The sequence below is a fragment of the Cynocephalus volans genome, chromosome 10 (assembly GCF_027409185.1).
Source record: "Cynocephalus volans isolate mCynVol1 chromosome 10, mCynVol1.pri, whole genome shotgun sequence".
NCBI classification, from domain to species: domain Eukaryota; kingdom Metazoa; phylum Chordata; class Mammalia; order Dermoptera; family Cynocephalidae; genus Cynocephalus; species Cynocephalus volans.
In genome coordinates this window covers 96,098,628-96,125,965 of record NC_084469.1, presented here as the reverse complement: position 1 = coordinate 96,125,965, position 27,338 = coordinate 96,098,628, and the positions used below count along the sequence as shown (strand labels likewise).

Here is a 27,338-nt window from a genome sequence, read left to right as displayed (position 1 = left end):
CCAGCTCATCCAGATGGGGTTAGGGAGTGGGGTCCTCAAAGAAAAGTCAGGGTGTGGTCAGGAGAAGCAAGTCTGGGTGAGCGTGGGGCCAGGGCCACCCCATCTCGGCTGTGTCCCGCCAACGCTGAACTGCTCTACGTGGACACGGCCACTTTCCTCCCTTGGGAGAGGTGGGGAGGATGAGAGTCCTGTCCCAGGAATGGAGTCCATGAAGTCTGGATCTAGATTCAATGAAGGACACGCCCAGACTCAGCTCTCCCAGGCATGCCTCTGTCAGGGCCCATCACAGCCTGAACATAGGGAGGGATGCTCTGGAAGTCACCTCTTCTTCAGACCCAGCATGCCCTGAGAGTTGCTTGACCTAGAGCTCCGTCTCATCAAGCCTCAGACTCGAAGCCAGGCCTCAGGCTCCCGGAGGCCGTTGGCTGAGGAACCAGCAGATCTCCCGGGAACCCATCCTCCTCACCCATCTGGCGGGCCAGAAACATGAACTGGCTGAAGCATGTGCTGAGAAATCTTCACCCTGAACTGGGTCCACCAGGGAGGACGAGGACTTGGCAACACACAGATGGGACGGCACCTGTGCAGCGCACAAAGCTTTACACAAATATCACGCATAGGGCTGGGCCACAGGCAAACAGACACCCACACTCAAAGAAGACAGACAGACTGGCTCAGGGCTGGAGAATAAGTTTATACACTTCACAGGGGGCCCGATGCCGCGTCACATGTGCCCACGGTGGGCGGGCGTCTCGGGAGCTTCAATTCATTTACAAGTGTCAATCCCAGCACTGGTCACGCACCTACTGGGCGTGAGCAGGCTTCCCCTATAACTCATTATGTTTCAATAATGCTTTATTAAAGGGCAGGTTAATATGCAGCTTTTTGGGGAAGTTTTTTACAAAGGTCAAGAACTAATCAAGCATCCTATATAAAACTTTCCAAACCTCCAGGAGGTCTGTGAAGCAGTACAAAGTGCTCTTTACACAGGAATCGGGAGAATGTTCAAGTATCTGATCCGCATTCGAGGGGGCCCTAACCATTCTACATACATGCACCAGCTTGGCCTGGTGGGGACGCTCTCAGGAGATGCTCAGAGGGCTCACAGGCAGGGGGCTGTCACTGGTGTCCATTCCCATGGCACTCCCAGCTCCGGAAGCGGCTCCACATGAGGCCTGGACCTCTGGAAGGCAAGTGGGGGAGGGGTCTTCAGGCACTGTCCCCACTGGGCTCCTCCATCTGACAGTGGAAAGAGGTGGAGGAACTGCAACCCCCAGACTAAGCAGAGGGAGCTCTGGTCACTGGGCCCCCTTCTAGAGAACTGTACCTGCCCACCTGCCCTTAGGCAGATCCTGTCCCCTCCTCAGCACAAGGCCCTGCCCTGGCTCCAGCCTCACTCAGAGCAGGAGCCAAATCTCAGCCCCTCCTGCCACCCACCTCCTGCTCGGCTGTGCTCACCACAGGACCTTTGCAGCTCCCTCTGCCTGGATCACTCTTCCCCAGAAATAAACCTGCACCCCCCTACCTCAGCAAGGCCTTCCCTGAACCCCCCACCTAAAGCTAAAACCCCCAAGACTCCCATCACATTCCTTCATAGCACTGGCTTTTGAAAGGAGCTTCAGAAACAGCACCTGGGACGTGGTCAGCACCCACATAGGTCCTCTCATCCCCACGTGGACACAGAGCAAACTCTGGGCCCTGCTGGTAGCTGTCGCTGCAGCATGCGTGCTTGCTGTGGGCCAGCCCCTTCCCTTCCTCACTGAGGTTTTAGTGCTTCCTGGTGGCACTTCTCAGTGAGCCTGACCCTTTAGGGAGGGAGGTCCCGTGGCAAGGGTGAGGACGTTGAGGCAGCACCAGGGCCAAGGGGCTGTGGAGCTCACACTGTCATGGAGTACCAGGACTCAGGCCTGTCCTGGGGCTCCCATGTGATGCCATGAGCTGCAAGGGGCTCCCAGAGCCACAGGCACAGCTGCCCCGACACCCTCCCCTGACAGGGCCCACTCCCTGTCTGCCCAGCAGCCACCACCCACATCCAATCCTTTGGTCTCTGAAGTATGGTTCTTCAGACAGAGAAGGATCTCACAGGGCTGGAACTGGAGCCCATGGCCCAGATGCAGCGTGAGCCCAGCCCAGCCCACTCCTGCCAAGCCTTTTTAACTAGCCCTTTACAGAGCTAGCGAGCTGGTAAGCAAGAGCAGGAGCTTCCCTTCCTGCCAGCATGAATGGCAGGGGAGGTGGGGTATGGAGCCCTCCTCACCCCCAACGTCTGGGATGTCCACGATCATACAGTCACCCTCCTCTTCCTCCTCCTCCTCCGTGTCTGCCTGGAAGCCGTCCATGTCCTCGGCTCCAACCTGGATAGACAAGGTGCATGGCCATCAGCAGGGCAGGCAACAGGGGAGGCCCCTGCACTGGGCCTGGGCAGCGACTGCGTCACAGGACTCTGCAGAGTGAGACCCCTCCTTTCCTCCCTCCCCACACTGAGGTGCTTCCGACCAACCTCCTCGACCCAATGTGGCAACAAATTCTCCAGGCTTGAGAAGTCTGACATCCTATGACCAGAGGAAAACGTCGGGGGTTCTCTAGAATGAACTGAACTCACATCTCCAAAAGCTACTGCTATTACTACCTACCTTATTACAGAAGTGACCTGTAAGTTAGTTTTGAATTATAAAGGGATTCTGGGGCTGGCCAGTTAGCCCAGTTGGTTAGAGCTTGGTGTTATGACACCAAGGTCAAGGGTTCAGATTCCCATACCGGCCAGTCACCAAAAAAAAAGAAAAGGGGATTCTGGGTTTCTGGTTTGGTAAAAGAGAAATTGATAAAGCACATATTTTTATCTGAATTTATTATTTTAAATAAATGGCTAATAACTCAGCCAGTATTTTCCTCTGTGCACACCTCCCCTCTGCCCGGCACCTGGTTTTTTTTTTTTTTTTTTTTTCTTCTTTAAAAGATGACCGGTAAGGGGATCTTAATCCTTGACGTGGTGTTGTCAGCACCATACTCACCCAGTGAGCGAACTGGCCATCCCTATATAGGGATCCGAACCCAGCGCCTTGGTGTTATCAGCACCACACTCTCCCAAGTGAGCCACAGGCTGGCCCCACCTGGCATTTTTTCCATCTGATTTATGCTCAGTGAGAACACTGTCTGGGCAACTCTGGGCAGGGGTCAGGAGCACAAACTATTCAGTTTAGCAACAACCATCCCTCCCTGAGGGTGTGGTTAGTGGCCTCATCAAATGCCCGGGGAACGTCCCATTCCTGCACAGCCGCACTCTGTGTCCCTCTCTGCGCAAGCTCTGGGCAGCGGCAGGCCCTGATCCCTGCATGCCCCAAGGCTGTTCTCCCACCTCCACCTCTTACAAACAGGACTGGGATATTGCTAGAAGAGGGGGGGTGGGTCTCATTTCCCTGACTCTTTTGCAGCTCCGGGTGGCTGAGCCCCAGCACTTTGGCCAGTGAGGGCTTCTCCTTCCTGCTCAACAGGAAGCTCCCCCAGGGAGGGCTCTGGCTACCCTGGTCCTGCAACCACAGGACAGAGGCCATACTACAGGAGGAGGGGAGATGGGCAGAGCCTGACCCAGATGATGGTGTTGTCACAGCAGCCTGGGACTTGTTGTTGCTGGAAACGGGGGGCACTCTGTTACTTGCAGCCTAATGCAATCCCAACAGATCCAAGTGCTGCTGAGGAGGGTTGTCGCACCTTCAGCATGGAGGACCTGCTCCCAGGATGTCCCAAGAAGACAGGTCCTTCCCTGAAGTGCCCACTGTACCCACCCAAACTCCCCCAAAGTGTGGTTCTGGGACACTTTGCATCAGATTCCCTTAGGTGAGTCGTAAAGATGCAGACTTCAGCCCACCCCACCCCTCCAGACGTACTAGATCAGAATTGCCAGGGGGCATGCACACCTAGGAATTCGAGTTTTCAGCCTGAACCACTGCAGGCTTCCGGGTGTGGTGGTTAAGTACTGAGCCAGGCCTGTGCCTCTCGACTCATTCACCAAGTAGCCTTTGGTGAGTCCCTCTGGTCACTGGGCCTCCACAGTCCCTCACCCGTGGAAGAGGAGGGGAGACCACCACCCACACATGGCCACGTCCACCCTTGTTAGCAGGTGAGATGCTGCCTTTTACTGACTCCGAGGCCCATGCTTTCCCTTGTCAGCCTCTCTCACCTGCCCTAGTTTATTTGGGAGCATTTTCTAGGTCCTGGTGATTTAGATGAGATGAAGAGGCGTCCCATCACCCATGAAGTGTAGGAATTCACACACAATGCTCAGCACAGTGCCTGGCATGCAGGGTTCAAAACTACTGTTTCCCACATGGAAACATGGATTACATGCACTAATGATGATGCCACCATGAGGGAGAAGAAAAACGGAGCAGTGCTCGGGAAACGCGGGACAAGATGCCACATATTATGACAGGAGACAGAGCAACCACAGCACGCAAGACTGGAGTGGGAAGATGAGGAGACCCTGACGGAACACACAAGGGGTAAAGCGGTTCCCCAGGGAGGGCTGATGGGGACCAAGGCCCATGAACACCATGTGGATGATACAAAGGTTGTCTTCCAGCCTGGTCATTTTCAAACTGGGGAGCTCCAGTGTCCCAGCTTGTTTCAACCCAGGCGGCCAGAGCTGGGCTCCTCCTAAGACTGTTTAAGTAACAACAGTAACAACAATGAAAAGGTTCTGCTGCTCAAACGGCCTGAGCAAATAACGGATCTAACAGAGCTCATCTGGGGCAAGTGTGTGTGACTCTAATCCGGGGGCTCCCACCATGCTGAGGGGAACCCAGAAAACAGGAACAGCTGCAGCGACAACACGGACCCTTGGGATGCTTAAGAAGGTTTCAGTGCATCAAAGACCTCATCTATAGCTGCTGGCATCACCCCAGCAGCAATATCTCTTGCCTCCCTGTCCTGATGACCAATTTAATGTCAGAGAAGTAGATGGAGCTGGAGCCAGAGAGGCAAATGCTGGCTTCCTTCTCCTCCTACATCACCATCTAACCTCCAGCATACGACTCCCCAGGTGGCATCACCCTCGTGGACAGGGCAGCAAGAATGAGTCGGGGACCCTGAGATGGCTTCATCTCGCGCTGTATAAAATCGAGTCTCTGAAGACCTGCAACTCCCCCAGACACTGGTCCCACATGAGGACCTGATGCTCACACGGCAAGGTGGGTTTCCACAAGAGTAGATATAGGAAAAGAAGCTCATTTGCGTTCAGAGCTCAGTAAGGACACAAAGCACACAGCAAACATTAACAAAGCCTATCTCTGGCCATGGTGGAGGACCTGCGGGAAGTCCTTCCAAAGCGAGGCAGGTCCTCCCGCTGTATGCGCCCGTGGCTTGTGCACTCTGCCTCCCTGGGGCACCCATCAGTCTGTGACCACAGCCATTCACTGCACAGGCGCCTGTCTGTGTCTCCCACCAGAGGGTCTTTTGCTGCTCTCTGTGTTTATGAGACCTAGCCGCACACCTGGTGCAGAATAGGTGCTTAATCTGTGAGGCACGAAAGCAAAAGCAAAAACAAAAACATGAAAGCCACGGCATGAAACATTATTCACTGCAACCAGAAACGGGCTCTCAAGCCATGAAGAAACATGGCAGAACCGTCAGTGCTTATTGCTAAGTGCCAAACTGAAAAGGCTATATGCTGCAAGACGTTCTGGAAAAGGCAAAACTATAGAGACAGTGAAAACATCAGCATTTGCCAGGAGGAGGAACAGATGGAGCACAGGTGACTCTCAGGGCAGAGAAGATTCTCTGTACGGTCCTGTATTGGTGGATACATGTCATTACACATTGGTCCAAACCCATACAAGGTTCAATACCCAGAGTGAACCCCAGTGTAGACCATGAGCTCTGGGTGGTGATGATGTCAGTGGAAGGTCATCCACTGTGGGGATGCACCACTGTGGGGCATGGATGGGGGAGGCTGTGTGTGTTGGGGGGCGAGGGCTATCTGGGGACTCTATACTTTCCGCTGAGTTTTGCTGTGAACCTAAAATTGCTTTAAAAAATAAAGTTTAGGGCCGGCCTGTGGCTCACTCGGGAGAGTGCGGTGCTGAGAACACCAAGGCCCCGGGTTCGGATCCCATATACGGATGGCCGGTTCGCTCACTGGCTGAGCGTGGTGCTGACAACACCAAGTCAAGGGTTAAGATCCCCTTACCGGTCATTAAAAAAAATAAATAAATAAAAAATAAAGTTTATCAGGAAAAAAAAAAAAGCCCCCGCAGGGGATGTCCCTGGGCCCACACTCACCTGCCCATCGTGCCTGCGCTTCTTCATGAACTGGGTGATGCACATGCTGCCTGCTGACTTCCTCTTCAGAGACACAGGCGTGCCCTGGCTGGGCCCCGAGGCAGGGACACCAACACTGTCCTCTCTGGGGGCTGAGGGCACCATGGTGACATAGTTCCACTGGCATGGTACAGGCAGGTGCTCCTGGTCGAAGTTCTTCAGCACCTGCGGGTGGACGTACCAGCACATCCTGAAGTCAGGCCTCTTCTCGTACACAGAGTTCTCGGAAATGATCCGCTTGAGCCTGGCCTTGGAGGGGACGGCAGCCTCCTCGCCAGTGGTGGGCGTCTGCGGGCGGGAAGACGAGGGGCTTGTGGCGCTGCTGGTGTCCTTGCTGAGCAGGCCTCGGCGGCAGCGCTCCTGAAACTCCCGGATGATCACCTTGCTCCCGTTCACATTGCCGTGCAGCAGCGGAAGCAGCTGGGCCAGGACTGGCGGGGAGAAGGAGGGACAAAGTGGGCTCAGGGTGCGCAGGGCATGGCCAGCTTTATGGGTGGCCTTGGAAGGGTGGACTTTAGCCTAGAAGCGATTCCGTGGCTCCCAAGCCTCCCAAGGAGAGTTCAGGTCAGGTAAGTTCCCACAGCTACCTTTATGCTCCTATTCTTCCTTTGTAAATGATCATCACGCTCTGATTTTGAGAAGCTATCGCTCCCCTGGCTTCTGTAAAGCAGGCAGACACAGTAGCAAGAAAGCATTGTCCCAGGTCACCCTGTGCCTGTCCTAGTTGGTAAAATGGATAAATTAAAGGACCTGCCTCGTACTGCTACTGCAAATAGCAGTAAATGAATGGACCAGCTCAGTAAGCGTTGGCCTCTGCTATTTCCGCAAAGACCCTTATCAATCCACTCAGCTCTGGAACTATCAGGAACTACCTGGAGCAGTTGGGAGCTCGCCCCCCACCCCCGCACTCACTTTGCTGGTCCCTCTTCTCCCTCTTGGAGGCCTTGGGCATCTGCTCCTCCTCAGGGGGCACCGTCTCCAGGAGGCATGCTGTGAACTGCTGCAGCACCTTCAGGTCGGCACTGGTGCAGCTGTCCCTGTTGGCCACCCACACGCAACCGATCTTCACGGGCTGGAGGACACGGAACCTCTTCCCCTTGGCTAAAAACTCATCCCACTCCTTGGCCTTCAGTTTCTGGCGAACCTTGTGGTTCTCTGGGTCAACGCATTCCTTGCAGGTTAGAAAGCACAAGTTTATTTAGTGTCCAACCCATTAGAAGAGATGAAACGGGCAGAGAGCAGTTCTGGATACTGAATGAGGATTCACACTGACTCCTTTTGGCAAGTCACAGGTTTTTATTTATTTATTTTTTTCTTTCTTGGTGGCTGGCTGGTACAGAGATGGAACCCTGGACCTTGGTGTTATCAGCACCATACTCTAACCGAGAAAACCGGCCTACTTGAGTCACAGATATTTCTACGACCTCATCTGCTAAGCCTCTTGAGCCACTCTGAATTTTCTGGTTGGTGTGTGATCACAGAGCTGTCAAATGACCAACCCGAAATCACATACCCCATTCAGCAACAGGGCTGGGCCTCTGCCCAGGTGGTCACAAACACAGAAGCCAGCCAAGACCCAACAGACACAGAAGCCAGCCGAGACCACTGTCTGAGACAGGCAGGTCTAAGTCTAAAGGTGTGACGAGACGCCAGTTTGCTGTGTTGGTCAGAGATGTATGAGGAATGCACCCACTTTGAGTGTGACTGAGACAGTCCTCTTGTACCTTTCACAGCTTCCCCACCTCCCAGACACTGCAACCTGGCAGGCCTTTAGAGCCCTAAAAACTGCTTCTTCAAAAGTTCCACAATCTCACAGAATTACTAGTGGTGGCAGGAGGGTTCACGTGCAGGGACATGGGGGAACCATCTGGGGAGATGGGAAAGTTCTGCATTTTGCTTTGGACAGTTTCACAAACATGCTGTTGTTAGAGCCTAAGACTAAAGACCTGCAGTCAAGCTGCACGTCAGTTACGCATCAGTTACACATCCTCCTAACCCCCACACTGCACCACACTCTCTCTCCCGGCTTCCCTGGCTTGGCATTTCCTCCTCTCTGGGCAAGTTCTGCCACTCTCCCAGCCAAAACCAAGTTGGGGTTCAACCACTCCCACAAATGAACCCTCCGAGGCTGTAGCAGGGACTGGGGTGTGAGCTGAATTGGCCGTGTGTGGGCTGAGACCCACCATCACCATCCTGGGTCTGGAGCCACCCAGCGCTGGCCCCCTGAATGAGCTCCTCCTGAACCAGGCACTCCCCTCTACCCCCTCACCTCAGTCACGCCTTCGTCCTCAGACAGGTACCCATGGGGCACAAAAAAGCCATCGTCCTCGTCTTCATCTTCTCCCACTTCATCATCATCATCCTCAAAAAGAGAAAAAAATAAGCGCATCATATGCGGAAACAGAGCAGGTGCTTCATAGAAACGCACATCTGTGAACATCTGCTGCTGGGAGGGTGGCTCCCATGGACGCTGTGAGGGTCAGAGGAATCCCGAAGCCAGGCAGGAACAAACACGTGTGCAGCAGGCCAGAGGTAAGGCAAAGGGAGGGGTGGGGACCATGGCGAACCAGGGCGCAGATGCCAAGCAGGTGCGTGTCACCAGATAAGGTTTTCCAAGAGAAGCTGGAAATCCAGACGTAAAGCATGGGCTTAAATTTTCAGACCACTCTGCAAGTCAAATGCCAGCTGTCTGTGAGTGAATTCAGCCTGGGGCCTGCCACGGGCACTGGTGAAAAGTGGGGACCATCCCAGGTCTGTCCTTACCCCTTCGCTGTGGGACAGGGATTCCCCGGGCTCCTCCTCTTCCCACTCCTCATCACTGTCCACCTCATAGTCAAGGAGTTTCTGAAAAAAGAAAGACGTAGGGTGTGACTATTGTCCCCGGGCCTGGAAGACGAGGACAGAGCATAAAGGCTTGAATACTTATGGAATCCAAGAGCCCAGTGTCAGAAAGCCACAATGAGAAGGAAATACAAGAAGACAAGTGCACCTTGGCCAGGACACCCCCGCAACGTGCTTACTCGGTCTTGGGCCCAGGGGTCCCTCGGATGGACGACCATCGTCTTCTTATTCCACGTCCCCCAGTAAGCAGGTCGGTGGTTCTCGGAAAACTGCAGGAGCTTCATCCTGCCGAACTTCTTCCTGTCGGGAACACTGTCCCCTTTACTGCTCTCCACGATCACGACATCGCTGTGGGGCAAGACACCGTGCTCAGGACCACATTTCCTTTGCCTGGCCCTGCACTCACATGCCACCCAGGGTCTTCCCAAGGAAGTCAGCCACGAAGGTTCCAAAAAGACTGGTAATCGTTAAACAACAAACCGCACCACTGTTCCCAAAGAAAGGCGAGGCAGCTACTCAAGGGACACAAACTGAGGAAAAAATAGGGGAACAAAGAGGAGGGGAAACAAGATGGGGCCATGGGACCGTGCTGCCGTCCTGTGGCACTGTTAGCAGGTGGGGTGTGCGGAATCAGTGAGTCAACAGGGACAGGGAGCTGCCCTTCCACAGAGGGAAGAGCAAGCCCTCTCGGGAGAGTCAGGGAAGACCAGCAGAGATTCCAGGGACTCCCAGGAAGCCGGCAACAGCCCAGAACCTAGCACTCTCTACCCTGGGTCCCTCAGAGCTGACCACTGCCCTCAGGCTTCATCAGTGGGCAAGGCTATTCTCCTCAGTCTCTCACCTGTTAAAAATGTCCACGTTCCGGCTGGAAAACCTGGTGGGTCCGGACCTGAGAGGCTGCCGGCCTTTGAGATCTTTCAAGTAGGAGAACTCGCCACTCTGTTGCTGGAGGAGCTGGTCTAACTGATCACAGAGGTCTTGATCGAAGGTAGTCCGACACCAAGGGGCGAGAACCATGTGCTCTTTAATTTCAAAGGGGGCAAACTTCCCACAGGAGCCAGCCAGGGTCTGAAATCAAGAACAGACCCTGTGGGACACCCAAACAATGCAATGCCACTTAATGAGGGAGAGGATTAACCGCTGACACGCACAGCAGGCTGCTTTTGAGATTCATCCAGGCTAAGTCACAGGAGCAGACCTAAAAGCCTATATGCCATGTGAGTCCATTTCTGGAAACGGCAAAGCTACAGGGGCAGAAATCAGATCAGCAGTTGCAGGGGCTGGCAGTGGGGAGGGAGAGACTGACTATAAGAGAGCTGTTTGCAGCAACGGAAATATTCTACATCTTGATTATAGGGATGGTTATGTGGCCCTATAACATTCATCAAAACTCACTGAAAGTCCTCCAGTGTGAATTTTACTGTATGTAAATATCACCTCAATAAACCTGGCTCAAAAACAAAACAAAAGATGACACCAGCACCCAAAATTGAAGCAGAAGCACCGACAGGCCGCACCATTCCTCAAACAAGAGCCCCAAGCCAGGACCAGATACCAGCTTCTTCTTCTTGCACTGTGCCCAGGTGAGGAACCCGGGAGAACGACCAGCTCACCTGGAGCCACGGCATGAAAACACAAGATGATTTACGACACAAAGCCAATTTCACTACCACAGCGTGGTGTGAACCTGAACATGAGTCTGGTCCCATGGTCAATTCCAGTAGATTTTATTTCCTTTCTCCCCAACTTCCTTCAGTGTCTTTAGCACCTATCCCAGTGGATCCCAAAGCTGGCAGCACTGAGGCCGGCTGAGGCTGGCAGCCCTCAATGTGGGAGCCATGCGGGAACTGTCAAAAACCTAAACACCTAAACCACGCCTGTCAGAGTCTCTGGGAGGGATCCAGGCTCCAGTACTTTATAAAGCTCCCTGGAGAGTCCAACATGCAGCCAGGGACAAGAAGCAGTGGCTGTTATCCTCATGAAATGGATCTGGGAACATCCATTACCCACATGGTAAAAAAGTGAGGGCCACACCCTACACCATGAACTCAAAGGACTCCAGCCAAGCTAAGGAGCTGAACATAAAAACAAAACTTAAGCTCAAAAAAAAGGGGGGGGGGGGAGGAACTGGAAAAAATTAGGACAGTGTGTTTATAACCATAAGATACATAAGGCTTTCCAACCAAAACCCAACTGCTATAAAAGAATAAAAATGTTGACATTAAAAAAATTCTGGCCACCTGTCAAAAAAACCCACACAATTCTGTGTAACAAAAGACACCATAAACAAAATTGAGAGGTGAGTAAAGACTATGAAGGATTATTTGCAAAATATATTACAATGGATGAAAATCCCAACTATATGAAAAAGAAATTCTTACAGATCAGGCAAAGAAAGCCGATCCTGTAGAAAAATGGGTAAAAAAATAGGAATTGGCAAGTCACAGAAGAAGAGATAATATGGGACACAACCATGAAAAGATTTCAACTAAATCAATTTTAGTTGATTTCAACTAAAAATCCAATAGAAATGGAAAGTAAAACAAGGATATCCATCTTTTTACCCACCAGGTTCACAAAGTTAAAAGAAAATTTGTGTCAACCAGTGACAGCAGCAGGTGGGGAAGAGCGTATTTTCACATGCTGCTGGGGACATACTTCACTAGTGCTTCCTGTCTGGTGGGCACTCTGGCCATGACTAATTCGGTCACTGTGGCTGTCCTTTACCCCAGCAGCAGGCACAATTCTGCAGGAATGCACAAGTGCGGAGAGGCGTGCTTGGGGACATTCATTGCACCCCTGATGGGCATAAAAACTGTGACACCATTGCCTTATAAGATGTTACATGGCAACGAGAAGGAATGAGGCAGATCCATGGTCATCACACCATGTATGCGTACTTCAGGTCATCATGCTGTACACCTTAAATCACACCTTGAACATGTTCAATCTTTGTTAATATTTTAAAATAGGGCCGGCCAGTTAGCTCAGTTGGTTAGAGCACAGCCTTGTAACACCAAGGTAAAGGGTTAAGATCCCCTTACCGGCCAGCTGCCAAATAAATAAATAAATATTTTAAAACAAAATAAAAGATGGATCTGTTAAAAAACACAATAATAGAATGTGCTGACATGGCAAGAATCCAAGACATGGTTAAGGAGATGAAATAGCCACATACATTCAGAACAATCCTGAATTACACATGTATTTAAATACACAAATGTGGGTGTGGGGGGGTGTAAATACACATAAAAGGGTCTGGAAGGACACCCTTCCATTGCAGGAGATGGGCTACCTCTGGAAAATGGGGGTTGGGGGTATGTGTGTGTATGTGAGGGGGAAGGAAGGGATCTCCCAATGCATATGCTGGTTCAGAAGTTCTGAGCTGCTAGGTGATACCAGATAGAGAAAATAAAAATTTGAGCTGAATTCTATACTTTTTTCTTTTTTGGCAGCTTAGCCAGTACAGGAATCAAACACTGGATGTTGGTGTTATCAGCACCTCACTCTAACCAAGTGAGCTACCTGGCCAGCCCTTATACTTTTGTTTTACAGCTAAGCTTGCCTCCCCTGCCCTCACAGGTCAAGCATAAATCTCCTGAGGGTAAGGAGCAGGTTGTCTTCCCTTACACCTAAACCCAAATGATTCATGAAGCAACCTCTGAAAACTCAGCACATTTATCAAACGTGCAGCCTCTTTGCCTTCTGGGGACAAAGTGAATGACAAAACATTGAACTTCCACACTTCACCATAAATAAAAGCTCCCTGGGTCACTGTAGGCTCCCTTGTAACAAAAGGGAAGCTGGCTGGTTGGAAGATACCCTTTCAGTGTTAAAAAAGAAAAGCCTCCCAAAGCACCAAAAGTTGAGCCAAAGGAAGCCAGCTGCTCACCTTCGGGGCCTGTGGGGTCTTTGGTTTCTGAAAGAACCTCGTGATTTCAGCCTTCTCTGCCTTAATGCGCTGCAATGTAAGAGAAGATGAAGACAAACTGTGCTGTAAAACATGCAAAGGCCTCCAGAATTGAACCCCAAGCATTTTTATGTTGAAGGCATTATTTTGATTTTAGCTCTCAAAACTCATGGGCCAGCAACAGGGCACCAGCCAATCTCAAAATGCCAGAGTTTTCCTTGTGGCAGAAGCACCAGCACGCTGAGCCAGCAGGCATGTGACAAGCCAGCGCTGAGAACAAGAACAGACTGAAATGGACTCATCAGTCCCCATGGGTACCATTTGGTTTCCCAAGACCAAGAGAACATTAGGCAGCAATTTAGGCAAAAATCCCATTTACAACATCTGCCTCCCAAATAGGCTGGAATACTGAGGCTCTGTGAGCATGCTCTCTACCTTTTCCTCTTCTCTTAACCGTTTCTCCTCTTCCTTTTTCCTTTTCTCCTCGAGTTTCGCCCTGTGAGACATCAAATGAAGTTTCAGCCAACATTTTGGCTTTGGTTCTGGAAATGACCACAGTTAGCACTCAACGGCTAGTATGTGGTACGTATTTTATTTTGCATCAAATGACTGTAAGATACTCTTATGTTTACTATATGACTATTACGTAGATATTAACAAATAAAAATGGAAAATAATAAAATCCTTCATGTAACTACAGTATAAAAAAGTAAAGACATTTCGGCCAGCTGGTGCATTATTCGGCCAGACAAAACCCACATTCATGTGATGACAACCTGTGAGTTGGTTACAAGGGGGAAGAAGGGTCCCAGGAGGACAGAGACAGGGGCTGGGCACAAGGAGGAGTGACAGGGCACAGAAGTGCTTCTCATCCCTCGCCCCAAGAGCTTGATTTAGAGCCCGTGTATGGGAAACTGAAGGGAACGACTGGGAGCTGTTGCCTTCCCTCCAAACGCTGCAGCCAGGCCTGCATCAGAGTGGCTGTACCAGGAGCCGGCAGAGGGGAGGCCTCGGTCCCCAAAGGTCCCCAGACCAGCCCGCAGGCACTCACTCCAGCGCCTCCCGCCGCTCCTTGCGCCTCTCTTCCTTGATTCGCTGCTTTTCCGCCTTCTCCTTCTCGTCCTTCTCCCGTTTCTCTCGCCTCTCCTTTTCTTTCAGCTCCTTCTCCTCCTCCTTCTTCTTTCTGGCCTCCTCCTTGGCTCGTTTGGCCTCTTGTCTCAGCTTCTCCTTTTCCTCCTTTACTGCGCGTAACTTGAGCCGCCTGCCCAGCTGCTCAAGATCCTGCAAGACAACAGGTGACCCACTGTGGACCTCTCCCAGGAAGGGTCCGGTCAGGATTGTGAGGACAACGGTGGATGGAAGGGAAAGAGTCACGGAGCCAGCGCCAGAAGACTCCAGGCAACACCCTTGTACAGAAGTGACTTTCTAAAATCCATGACATTTCCTGTGTCATGAGAAAAATGACGGATTAGCTATTTGTCACAGCACTTTGTGGGAAATTCAATAGGAGATTCATTTAAAACACCATCTTGGGGCTGGCCAGTTAGCTCGGTTGGTTAGAGCACAGTGTTATAACACCAAGGTCAAGAGTTTGAATCCCCTTACCACCCAGCCACAAATAAATAAATAAATAAATAAAATACTAATAAATAAATAAAATAAATAAAATCTTTTAAGGTCAAGGGTTCAGATCGCCTCAGCAGCCAGCCGCAAAAAACAAAACAAAACAAAAAAACCCAAACTGAAACAAATAAAAAATACCATCTTTACACATGGGTGAAATTTATCTATTTTTCTACTTAATTACAAAACAAATTATGGGGCCAGCCCACGGCTCACTCAGGAGAGTGTGGTGCTGATGACACCAAGGCCATGGGTTCGGATCCTATATAGGGATGGCCAGTTAGCTCACTCGGGAGAGTGTGGTGCTGATGACACCAAGGCCATGGGTTCAGATCCTATATAGGGATGGCCAGTTAGCTCACTTGGGAGAGCGTGGTGCTGACAACACCAAGCCAAGGGTTAAGATCCCCTTACCGGTCATCTTTTTAAAAAACAAGAACAAAAACAAAAACAAATTAAGAGGAGGCAGCCCTCTCTCAGGTTTGAACTGTGTGTATTTAACGAGGCAGCTATGGTAAAAGAAACAAAAACACCTGCACACTTTGCCTTCCTATTTTAGAAACAAAAGCACAGTTCTCCCCCAACCCGCAAACCATACCACATTACAAGGATGATTTGAGTTCTTTTGAAATGAACGGAATGAGGCAAGGACAGGGAATCTACTGGGTAAGCCTCAAAATAGTGGGGTTTCAGTAGGAATTTGGGGAGAGAAACAAACAAAAAAGGTGGAGAATGAATGAGAACATATTAAATATAAAAGCAAAAAACCAAAACACTGCACACCCAAAAGAAAAATTCTCTTTAGAACCATTTCTCAGGATCTGAAAAAAAGGTTAAATGTTAAGGGAGGATGAAGAGTCGTCTTTATGGCTATGGTAGTATTCATTACTTTTTTTTCCCCTATGTATTTTCTTCCTTTTTAATTAATTTATTTTTTATTGGTAGTATTTCATGATTGTCAGGGGAAAAAACTTTAAGGTATGAACACTTCATTTGATGACATCAGTTCCTCATTCCAAAGAAATGGTATGTGGCCTGGGATTCTGAGCAATTATATAATCTTAAAATTAATGGTAAACAAGCTCCCTTTCCTGAATGAAGGGGCGGTTACCTCCTAACCTCGCACTAGGTGATTTTCATAGGACCATTACTCATAAAGACGGGCTTCTCCACTGTCAGGAGCCGGACAACTCACTTTTGGGTTTGGGCATAAGACTATATATGCCCTGGTCTCTAAAGAAACATTCTAAATGCCCTGACAAACCTCTGGCTGCTTTAACAAAAGCCATGGAGACACACGAGAGACATGAGTGTTTTTTCTCACGGGGTCTCCTGCACATGTTCATGTGACACACAGGATACCTGGAATCGGTGACTGGTCTGGACTGAACAACAAGACCCCCCACAGAACTGCAGGGTGGGGAGGAGGAGTCTCCTCCCCTGTTGCTAAATAAGGAAACAGAAGGCTTCTAGAAATCATAGGTACACCAGATCTCTTTATACTTGAGGGTTCCCACCCGCCATATGTACCTAACTCTGAAATTCTAATAAAGAATGAGATAAACTGCAAAAAAAAAATAAAGTCCAAAATCTGACCCACAAAAACTGAGTGCAGCCATAAGGAACCACCCACGAACACAGAGCCAGCTGGCAGGGGCAGGGATGCCCAATGGTCTTCACCACAATAAGAAAGTGATGACCTCCCAGGTAACAGATTTGGAGACTGGGCAGGGAGCACCTGAGAAATCACCGCCCACCTAGTGCAGGGGCAATTAAGAAGTTACAGCACCTGGGAGTGAGTGAACTTAAATCCCTTCAAGGGAGACAGGGGTGTTGGGAAAGGAAGGAGGTGCTTTCGAAGGCAATTTTTAGCTACAATGGAATGCTCAACTATAAAGACAGTAGTGATATTACTACTACTTTGAAAAGCTTAGAAAATGCTACATGCAAAACCTTAGGATTTAGCAAAGCTAAAAATCCACAAGCCATGAAGCCCAGGTATGTAAAATGAAGAATCAAAATAATGGTCAGAAAAAGCAGGGGGAGAAGTAAACACTGGACCAAAGGAAGTGCAAAGGGCTTTGCTTACTATTTAATGCAAAAAGCACAGCAGGTTAATTTTCTATTTCAGGGAAAATGTCTTACTCTTTGCAGTCTCATCTTGTTCTTCTCCGTAGAACCTGTGACGCATTTCTTAGTTTTCTGAAACAAAAGACATTTATCTGTAAACAGGGATCGCTTCCATCACTTTAACATGTTCACTATATTGCACTGTCCCTAGGATAAGAGGATGAGGGACTGAGTGATCCACACAATTAAGAACTTCTTGGCAGAACAAGAAAAATAAAAACTTTTCCAGCTGACCGTTTTTTTACCAACAGATCCAAAACATCACAGTGGGGTCACAAACCCAAATGAACGTGCACATACATCTATGTTCTGAATTTAAATTAAAAGGGAGACTAGAGAGGCAGATTAAAAAACAAAACAAAACAAAAAAACCTAAGGAAGTGGGCCACCCACGAAACAAGGCAAGCGTGGAAATAAAAGCCACAGACGGTGGCCTTGGTGACAGGGAAACGAAAGAGTGTGGCAGGATTTGTAGCAAGTTAGAGAGGACGTGCCTGCCCAAAGGGGATGGAGATCTTCCAGGTACGTAGGCCATGAAGTGATGACCCTTCCAGTTGTTCCAACAGAAGCTGACACCAGGAATTTTATATGAATTTTTTAGTTAATGCTTGAAAACTGGCACTATGTGAATTAAATAAAATGTGTCTGGGCTGGATTCCTGTGGGCCACCGATTTGTACTGTCTGCCTAGAGCAACTCCACTCTTCAGAACACTTATAAAAAGCGATCAACTTGCCAGGGGTGGAAATCTGGACCAGAACCAGGGCATGACACTCTCTATCACCTGGCTTCAAACTGAGCAGGTGCTAGAAGGAGTGACCAAGGCACACGTCTTGACTCTCTCACCATTCTGGCTCAGTGGTCCAAGGAAGAAATGTGAACAGGGAGTTTAGACTACGGGCCTAAGCCACCTCCCAGCAGAGCAGAGGGTGCTGAATGCAAACCACTGAAGTGCACATCAATGGGAAGAGAGGGTTATGGCTGGAAGGAAATAACTCTCCAACTTCATTTTACACTTGGAGAAGCAGCTAAAAAGGAAGCTGCGGTTAAGTTGAAAAACCAAAGGCCCACATCCCTTGAAATTGTCTGACAGTTCGACAAAACTATGCAACCATGATTTATTTACCTGGGAAAGCAGAATCCCTAATCAGGACCCCTCACAGAATAAAAGTTTCAGATTAATAAACTGGAGAAGACAGCCTTCTCACTTAGGTCCCACTGAGTTCTTTCTGGACTAAACCTTTCCTTTAGGGAAGGGCCAAGCACAGACATGAGAAGGCCTCCATGCTGGCAGAGCTCAGTGACCACCACGAGTGGGCCAGAGTTCTCAATCTCTGCTGAGCCCATGGCAAAAGAACACGCCAGTCCAAAGCAGTCTTAGCAACTGCTTAAGAAAAAGCATCTGTCTCTCCAGAATCCACTTTGCCTGCCAAGTCTGTGGACTTCACCCCCATACTAAAGGATTTAACAGCAGAATTTGTTAAATTGCTATTTCTCTATATTGCTGTCCTTTGTGTTCAAAGATTACAGTATGGAACGTGTTTGCCAGACCCCTACATAAGAGTATCTGTGGTGAGGAGAAAGCGCATTTTAGCTTTGCCCATACTTGCTAAATTTCAGCTGTAGAATCTAGTGCCTTTTACTATTCTTCCCCTTTGCTACAAGTCCAGGAATAACAGTTGACTTGCCTAGCAGGAGCCAGGCTAATAATACTCAGCTAGTAATATCCAATGACCTGAGCAATTGCTCTTAATTTAAAGCCAGCATCTCTAATGCTTTACTGAACATTCTGATGGGCCTTGTTGAAACTTTATCTTCTTGAAATTTGATCCAAGTGCTCAAAATTTTTAGAGCGGGCTCTCAAAATTACACACCATGCCGCTACACTTTACCCATTTAGAGCTCAGCCAAACAGCACCCTCATCTGCCAAAAAGTACAATCAGGGATCCCAGGAGGAAGCTAAAACACAACAAGCAACTACCTGACATAGTCAAGACAGATTTCACTGGGTCTGGGCATTAAAATTTCTGCACTTTTTTCAGGAGACTCTGATTTTATACATAAGGCTATCTAATTCCGAATCCCAGGGCAGATGAGCAGCAGGGAATGGGGCGAGGGAGAGGCTGCTATGCGCGGGCCCAGCAGCAGCAGCTAAAATCCTAACAGCAGGGGAGAGCAGGCAGAGAGGAAAAGAGAAAAAACCCAAAACTGGTCCAACCATAACAGAGTGCAAGTTGGCAAGAAGTAATGTGTACATTCCTATGAGCTGGCGAGAACTGAACCTACTTAAAGCCCAAGGCAGCATGCAGAAAGAAGCAAATTACGACTGTTTTGTCAAGGCCAAGCATAGAAACAACAGAAATATGTATCAGACGATATAAATCACAGTATATCCACACCATAGGAGTATAATACAGCAGTTGAAGAGAGATCTTTCCATCCCAATATAAAAAATATCTAAGACATCTGTAAGTGACAAAGAAACATATTTACAGTATAAGGAAACAAAGTGATACTGTGCATTTCTAAAGGATCTCTCTTGCATATACACAACACAGAAAAATATAACAAGCTGATAATGGCAACCTTGGGTAAAAAAAAGGGGTCTGTAATGTTTCCATGATTTTTTAAGCGGCTGGCTGGTACCAGCATCCAAACCCTTCACCTTGATGTTATCAGCACCACGCTCTCCTAAGTGAGTTAACCAGCCGGCCCCGTGGTTTTTTTTAAACATGGAGAATTTAATATTTGTATGATTTCAATTATATGGGAGAAAGTTCCAGCAGTTTGGGCTCATTCGGTACAGAAGCATGCCAAAGATTCCAGTAATGCAACTGCATCATTATCATTTATGAAAGAATAATCTCAAATCATCAATAAAAAAGGCTAAATTACAAGTCTAATTGCACACAAACTTGAGAAATGATTCCTTCCCACATGGTAAAAAGCTCTAATACTAAAAAGGAACTCTTCTTGGGCCGGCCTGTGGCTCACTTGGGAGAGTGTGGTGCTGATAACACCAAGGCCACGGGTTCGGATCCCATATAGGGATGGCTGGTTTGCTCACTGGGTGAGCGTGGTGCTGACAACACCAAGTCAAGGGTTAAGATCCCCTTACTGGTCATCTTTAAAAATAAATAAATAAATAAATAAATAAATAATAAAAAGGAACTCTTCAGCTATTTAAAGCACCCTAGGATTACCTAAAAAAAAAAAAAAAAAAAAAAAAAACGGTATCCTGAATCATTGTTTTTCAAAGTGAGCTCCTCCAGATCCTGGAGTACTCTAAAAAGAAAAAAAAGAAAGCTCCCTGGGAAAGGACAGCAGGATCTATATTTTAACAAGCTCCCATTTTCTTGTATTTTTAACAAGAAAAAGAAAAAAACCAGAAAGCACACAAAATAGAGGATCAATGAATTCCTAGAGGTTCCAAACACAGAGATTTTACAGTACAAACTCAAGGATGAACAGACTTCAGTAAAAACCACACACATTACATGGTAACATGCTTTCAACAAGTTTCCACCTACCATCTGGGAAGAAGGGCTGGTGGGGAAGGAAAGGAGGAAAACAAAAATATTCCCCAAAGTAACCCCCAGGCCCCATGGCAGGAAAAGGTGTTAGTAACCCCCAGGCTGGCTGGTTAGCTCAGTTGATTAGAGTGTGGTGCTGAGAACACCAAGGTCAGGAGTTTGGATCTCCATACCAGCCAGCTGCCAAAAAAAAGAAACTCAGTATTCCTAAAAGGCACGGAGATAAACTGGAAAGGTGTGTGCGTGAGTGGTTAGAGATGGCATGTCTCAGGGAGTCATAGCACACAGAGGCCTCCTGACAATGATGTCATTTCCTCTCACACCTTTGATGTCACATAACCTTGGGGGGGGGTGTCTACTTTCAAGTCTGAAGCCTTCACTAATATAGTGTCAATTATTTGAAAAGTTGTAATAATACTGCCTTCTAGAGCATTCCAAAACTTTGAGCCTATGTTCAGAATAAGACCCAGCACTTTATTTTTTTTTTTATTTATTTTTTTTTTTAAAAGATGACCGGTAAGGGGATCTTAACCCTTGACTTGGTGTTGTCAGCACCACACTCAGCCAGTGAGCGAACCGGCCATCCGTATATGGGATCCGAACCCGGGGCCTTGGTGTTATCAACACGGCACTCTCCCGAGTGAGCCACGGGCCGGCCCATGACCCAGCACTTTAAATGCAGGACTTCCTAAATTTAGCACAGTTGGTTTATGCGCTCAGCTGTTTGCGACGTTTGGGCAGCGGATAAAAGAAAAACAGTTTCATGAAAATGCCCAACTATGCCACTTTCCGGTTTGCAGACTTAGCTATGGACGTGAAAACAAACTTAATGGAAACCTGTGCCGAGTCCTGTTGTCCATGTTAACTGGCTGCAACGCATCACATGACAAAGTAGTTCTGCAAAGCAAAAGCAGCAGCCTGGAAAAAATTCAAGCCATCGGATGCATAGAACAAGAGGCTGACAGTAAAAGAGATTTAAACTCAGATTTTGGGAGTTGGAGTCATGGCTTAGTTAGAAGTTTAAAAACGTATATCCCAGTCTGCCACACTTAGAAACTTAGAAGAACAGATTTGCTTCATTCTTGACTGATAGTTTGTGAACTTAAAGAAAAAGCCATTTTTTCCTTTTACCTGTATACCCCAGCAGGTGAAAGAAATGGAGTAACTTAAAAAATAAAGTCCCTTAGAGATCACAACTCAGGAAGTCATCAAGACTGGGGATTTATGGTCCAAATTAAGCAGGTACAGGAGAGATTAAATGACCCATCCCAGGATTCAATCTTATATTATAAAAAGACCTAACATGAAGTAACAAAGGTGGTACAAAGCCAAGAACACCAGTTAAACCAACTCAGATTCGTGACTCATTTGATCAGCATTACCCATAATGCCCTAAGGACAGGTGAGAACGGAGACATTCCACTGTGCTGATCAGAAATCAAAAACAGAAACAGACATCTCCAAAGTCAGTGTCCTCATTCTTTCGTTCTCGTCACTCCAGGTGGGGTTTTTAAGGTGGGTGGCCATGAAAAGAGCTGACTCTAAACAAGTTCCTGTTATATCCTTCCTGGTATCCTGCTGTCACTTCAACGCCTAGTGACTCCTTCCTACCAATGCCCCTACAGAGCTATGCTGGAACAGGACGAAGGAACGAAGGAACAAAGGACACGGAAGCTGAACTCTGAAGCGAGACTCCAGCGTTATTCACTGAAGTATCTAAGTTGACTCTAACCATGAATTAGGTGTGAATGATGAAGACTAACTATCAAGACGTCTGGGCACTGTTCTCCTAAGACACTCGACACTCTGATGAGTCCCTGGCACATCACAACGTGTACATCTGAATACTCTGGTTTTTGGTATCAGAAAGAATTCAGCATCAGAACAGCCTAGTTTGGGGCCCCACTTGCTTGGCCACTAACCACCTGGGCGACATGTCGGGATGTGGCAGCCCTCCTGTGCTGGGATTCCGTGGGAGATACTCACTCTGTGGATAGGCATGGAGGTAGGGACGGGACTGCTACTGCTGTGCAGTTTCTCGGGAACACAGCGCCCCTCAGGTGAGCTGGTAGGAGAGGAAGAGCTCAGGGATGAATGACTAAGGGCAGAGTCTTCCTCAGGACAAGACTGCACCTCGCTCTCCTCCGAGGTCATGCTCTTGTCCAGAGGTGTTGTCGGAGGAGACTTGGCTCGGGGAGATTTCACAGCCAGGATATCCTGTAAGACCACCACGGGCACTTTGCCTTTGAACAGGATGCCCCCGGCTTCACTCCAGCCATCCTGTTCCTTCCCAGAGCACGATCTCAGACCAACTGCCAGCTCGGGGCAGCTTTGCCGTGAGCACTCCTGTGAGGTGCTGTTCCTCTCTATACCTCCAGAGTCAACATCCTCCTCCTCAGTCTTGCAAGGAAGCTCTGAAAGGGTCTCTCCAGGAAATGCCAACTTGCTGTTCTGAATGGTCTTCAGCAGCCCCTGCTGATCTCCACCTTCTTCTCTGGCCCTGCTGACAGCCTCCCTGGAGGGAGAGACTTGGGGACTTAGGTTATCATGGTCCGAGGAACTGTCTGGTTGGTCACTCGAGTCTTCAGTCAAATCAATTATGACTGTGTTCTGGCCAATACTGGTTTCTATTCTACTTCTTAAAAAGTTATCTAAGGGACCCTTCCCATTGACAAGTTTTGCTCCAAAGTCTATGTCAGAAACCACAGAACAGTCATTCTCCAAGTTGTCCAAAGAGTTTTCTAAATTAGGGTGTTTACTTTGCACAGAAGCACTGGGAGAGCTTCTCATGTCGAATGACCCGTCATCGGCTTTCTCCTTTGAGACAAGATTCAGGCGCTTGAATGGAAGACGGGCTGAAACGAAAAGAGGAGGCCATCTTTTTAGTGAAAGTGTAGACTGACAATCAATTAATACTTTAATATTCCACATGCTGAAAAATGATCGACTCTGCTGGGCTTTGGGGGGGAACACTTTGAAGTTTAAAAAAGGGCTATCTTTTCATTTTGTACTTTTCCAACATCCTCATTTTAAAAAGACAAAAAGTGACAAGCTTTCAGCAAGGATGTTGCCAGAATTTCCAGAGATTTTTTTTCTGACCAGTTCTACTTCAATTTCCAAATTTATTTAATAATGAGTGAAGATTCCATTTGAAGATAACTGCATTTGGTGGGGTTTTTTTGTTTGTTTTTTGATTTTTGGTTTTTTTTGTTGTTGTTGTTAGCTGGCCAGTATGGGGATCTGAACCTTGGCATTATCAGCACCATGCTCTAACCAACTGAGCCCACCAGCCAGCCCTGCATTTGAAGAGCAAAATACATAGGCCCATTTCTGGAAAGATTTCTCTTTCTGACCCCAGCATCCTGGGCCCTATTAGCTTTTCTCAACAATCAAAGAACTATCTGCCCAGTGCCTGCCAGGCTTCCAGCTGGTTATAAGGGACACATAGGAACAACGTAGAAGAGTGAGGAAATTTTTAGATGAGTGAAATTCCCAAGGAGCCCACATGCACTTAAATGCCTAAGCACCTTTTAGTAACTATTTCAAAATGTAACCAACACATAAACCTGATCTTGATCATTCATACTTTCTCACTTTATAAAATATGGATATCCTTGGGTTCCACGGCTTGTCCTTAGGTCTTTACGCACTGGACACTGCTGCCCTTGACACGATTCCCACCAACACCAAACTTCCTACCAGTTGTCACAGTAGGAGGCAAATCACATTAATAACCAAGTGTTAAAAACCAGAAACCATAGTTTAATACAATCCATCCACTAATCTGGCCTAAGAGTAAATGCACTCCCTGTTTTGCACAAAAGGATTTGGGGACATTTATCTTCCTGTAGAACAGCAGTTCTCAACTGGGGCAGTTCTGCACCCACCACCCCCACCCTCAGGGCATCTAGTAATGTCTGGAGACATTTTGGGTTGTCATGACTTGGAGGCAGCGGCTACTGGCATTTAGCTGGAAGAGGCCAGCAATGCTGCTCCACTCCCAGCAAAATACAGGACTGTCCCCCAGGCGAAAAAAATTACAAAACAGCAAATGCAAGAAACCCTACCGCAGAGGTGATGACCTCTGCATTTGCTGCTGGAAACCCATGGGAACATCAGTGGAGCAAAATGGGCTTCCCAGCTTCCTAGTCTAGGGAGCAAGTGCTTTTTCCCATCTTCTCCACCAGCCCAATGCTTTCACTGAGGACCTCAGCAGGAGACAATGAAGGATATAAATTAGAAACAACTATTGAACCCATTCCCAGAGAGTTACCTTGTATTAACTTCTTAACTGGAAAAGCTGGTCTGTCTTTGCAATCCATGGCTGGGAATAAAAGTGTCAGGATGAGTTATTAAATGTTGGAAATAATTAAGTCAGAAAATACACATGCAGAGCCAATTATGTACAAGGTGGGTCTCCAGTGGGGGTGATTTTTCCCCCCGCCCCAGGGGGACATTTGATCATGTCTTGAAACATTTTTATTGTCACAACAGCAGGAGGGCTCAAGGGGCTGCTACTCACGTCCAGCAGGCAAAGGCCAGCAATACTGCTAAATAGCCTACAGCCCCCCATGACAAAGAATTACTTGACCTAAAATGTTAATAGTTTGAGAAATTCTGCCCTAGGCATTGTTACATCTTATTTTATTTTCTGTGGCACTTACTCTGAAACTTTTGTGTTTGTTATGTCTCCCCATCAAACAGAATGCCAGCACAGAAACTGGCTTCCTACTGCACCTAGCTCAGAGTCTGGAACATACTGGGAAGCAAATGAATATGGTAATAGGGACAACGAAAAGTGGAATGAATAAAAAGAGAGTTGAGAGAAAACACTCTATTACCTGTTTCACCATTAACATGACCCCAAAACAAAATGGTTCATTTTCTTTTTAAAGAGGGTTTATGAAGACGATACAATTTAAAGTATTTGGGGCTTGTCAGGCAGGAGCTGAAGTGTTGTCAAGGAATGATTATGATTAGGAGAATATTTTCCTGTACCAACAACAAAAAAAAAAAACTTAGGAAAAGAATTTAATAATATCAAAGCTGATGGAGAAATGACCATAAACAGGTCTTTGGATAAATATCTTTAAATAACTAGAATAAGTTTGGAAGTTCACATCTGCTAGGAGATCTGACTTGGAAAAATCTAGTTGTTATTTTTGGTAATCTATGCATGTTTTGTAAAAGCTACATAGAAGTGAGTATTTTTAATTAATTAATTTATTTATTATTATTATTATTATTTTTAAAGATGACTGGTAAGGGGATCTGAACCCATGGCCTTGGTGTTATCAGCACCACTCTCTCCCACGTGAGCCACGGGCCGGCCCTAAAGTATTTTTTAAAAGCAGATTAGAGCTTTCTAAAAAACTCAGCTGTCCACAGATGAAACGGACCCCTCCTCCCAAGCTTACAGAATAAGAAAAGGTACTCCAAAGGTTCACACTTCCTTTGTACCCATTTCAAGGGACTGAAGACAATAAAATTCTCAAGTTTTCAGTTACCAAAACACATAGATATCCCCCCCTCAACTGAAGGACATATAATTTTTAGCCAGTTACATTTATCTTGAGAACAACCACAAGGATTTATTTGTATGACCCTGAATCACTACCTTTGATGTAAGTGGAACAAAAGTGACCTGAGCCCAGAAACAACTTCAGGTCTACATAAAAAAGGCACCCCATTCAGAGATCCAGACTGTTCAAAGGTACACATACAATTAACAAACACGCATGCATAAAGTTACCAACTACTCTTTATTCTGAGATTACAACCTTTCTAATTTTATTTGGCATTAAAATATCCTTTCCTTTCATGATAGTATGGTCACAGCAAGTGATGCTTTTTTATTTTTTAATTAAACATCCTGAATGGGTTAAATAAAAAGATCACAGTTCCATGACAGTCAGTCCCAACTTTATTTATAATGTATTAACTTTACATCTCTGTGAAATAGCAGTCTAGAAGCAACTAGAGTAATGGGGAGTCTGTCCCCTAGAGGACACTTGGCAATGAGATTTCTGGTTGTCACGACTTGGGAGGAGGGGTTGCTACTGGCATGGAGTGAGTGGAGGCCAGAGACGCTGCTCAGCATCCTACAGTGCACAGGACAGCCCCAAATATCAATAGTGTAGAGGTTGGGAAACCCTGGACTAGACTGGTTGATGTCCACTCTAGCCCTTAATTCATTCAATCAACACATTTACTGTGCACCTAACATTGTGCCAAGTACTGCGGATACAATGGGGAGTCAAGCAAGGCAGACAGTCTGCTCTTGCTTGGTTCACAGCCCCATGTTTTGGAAGGCCTGCTGGGTGCTAGAAAGACCACTTCCAAGACAGAGGAAGGAGAAAGACACCTTGCGTATGAGGCAGGATGAAGAACTCGGGAGTCCCAGCTCCCTGACAATCCTCACCATCCAGGCCTCTTACCTGGGCTTGCCCTGACCCGCAGAGTGGTACCCGAGTCCGTATGACCTCGGGCCTCAGTTTCCCCACCCGCTGCAAAGTCCAACTTGGTCAGGAGACACAAACGCACTCGGTAATCTGCACGAGTCGACTCTTTCGCCTCCCCGGGCCTCAGTTTCCCTCTTGGCCCACCGACTCCTAACCCCAGAGCGCCCTGGAAGGACGAACTGACGCAAAAGTGCCGGAAAAAAATATGGTCACGGTTTCAACAATAACGTCAAAGAAGGCGCCCTCCGGGTCGTAGGACCCTTGTTCGGGATTATAAAACCCCAGGGACCGAACACCCGGCCCGGAGGAGGAGGCCCGGGACCGGGAGGCCTGTCCGCCCCCGACCACCGCCTCGGCCCGCACAGGCCGCGCGCCGCGTCGCCCCTTCCCCTCGGCGCTGGCCCGAACTGACCTGCGGCCGCTCCCCTGGCGCCCGGCGCCCCGCACTCCGGCTCCTCCAGCATCTCCCCGGCGGCGGTTCGAGCTCCCCTCAGGCGGCGGAGGCGCGGGCTCCGCTCAGGCGGC

The 27,338-nt window shown here is 48.0% G+C and overlaps 1 protein-coding gene across 3 annotated transcripts; it reads right to left on the bottom strand.

The window, feature by feature from the left end:
- Nucleotides 1-702: 702 nt before the first annotated feature.
- On the bottom strand, nucleotides 703-27,338 carry CHAF1A (chromatin assembly factor 1 subunit A). Of its 3 annotated transcripts, XM_063111655.1 has the most exons (15): nucleotides 27,226-27,338; nucleotides 24,626-24,676; nucleotides 22,339-23,207; nucleotides 16,835-16,891; nucleotides 14,118-14,347; nucleotides 13,502-13,562; nucleotides 13,049-13,117; nucleotides 9,998-10,224; nucleotides 9,336-9,504; nucleotides 9,079-9,159; nucleotides 8,585-8,677; nucleotides 7,228-7,486; nucleotides 6,277-6,746; nucleotides 2,258-2,354; nucleotides 703-1,183 (listed from the first exon to the last, which is right to left on the bottom strand). In XM_063111655.1, the coding sequence occupies exons 1-15, from the start codon at nucleotides 27,275-27,277 to the stop codon at nucleotides 1,083-1,085; spliced, it is 2,886 nt and encodes a 961-aa protein (XP_062967725.1). In that variant the 5' UTR covers nucleotides 27,278-27,338; the 3' UTR covers nucleotides 703-1,082. The 3 variants fall into 3 exon arrangements, with proteins under 3 accessions (XP_062967725.1, XP_062967727.1, XP_062967726.1); XM_063111657.1 differs by lacking the exon at nucleotides 16,835-16,891; XM_063111656.1 differs by lacking the exon at nucleotides 24,626-24,676.

Bases quoted from the DNA above. Each gene is read 5' to 3' on its own strand.
- CHAF1A (XM_063111655.1), bottom strand. From the start codon at position 27,277: ATGCTGGAGGAGCCGGAGTGCGGGGCGCCGGGCGCCAGGGGAGCGGCC. The intron at 24,677-27,225 runs GTCAGTTCGGGC...TTTTATTCCCAG, and splicing joins CGCCAGGGGAGCGGCCGCAG to CCATGGATTGCAAAGACAGA. The intron at 9,505-9,997 runs GTGAGAGACTGA...CTTGCCCCACAG, and splicing joins AACGTGGACATTTTTAACAG to CGATGTCGTGATCGTGGAGA.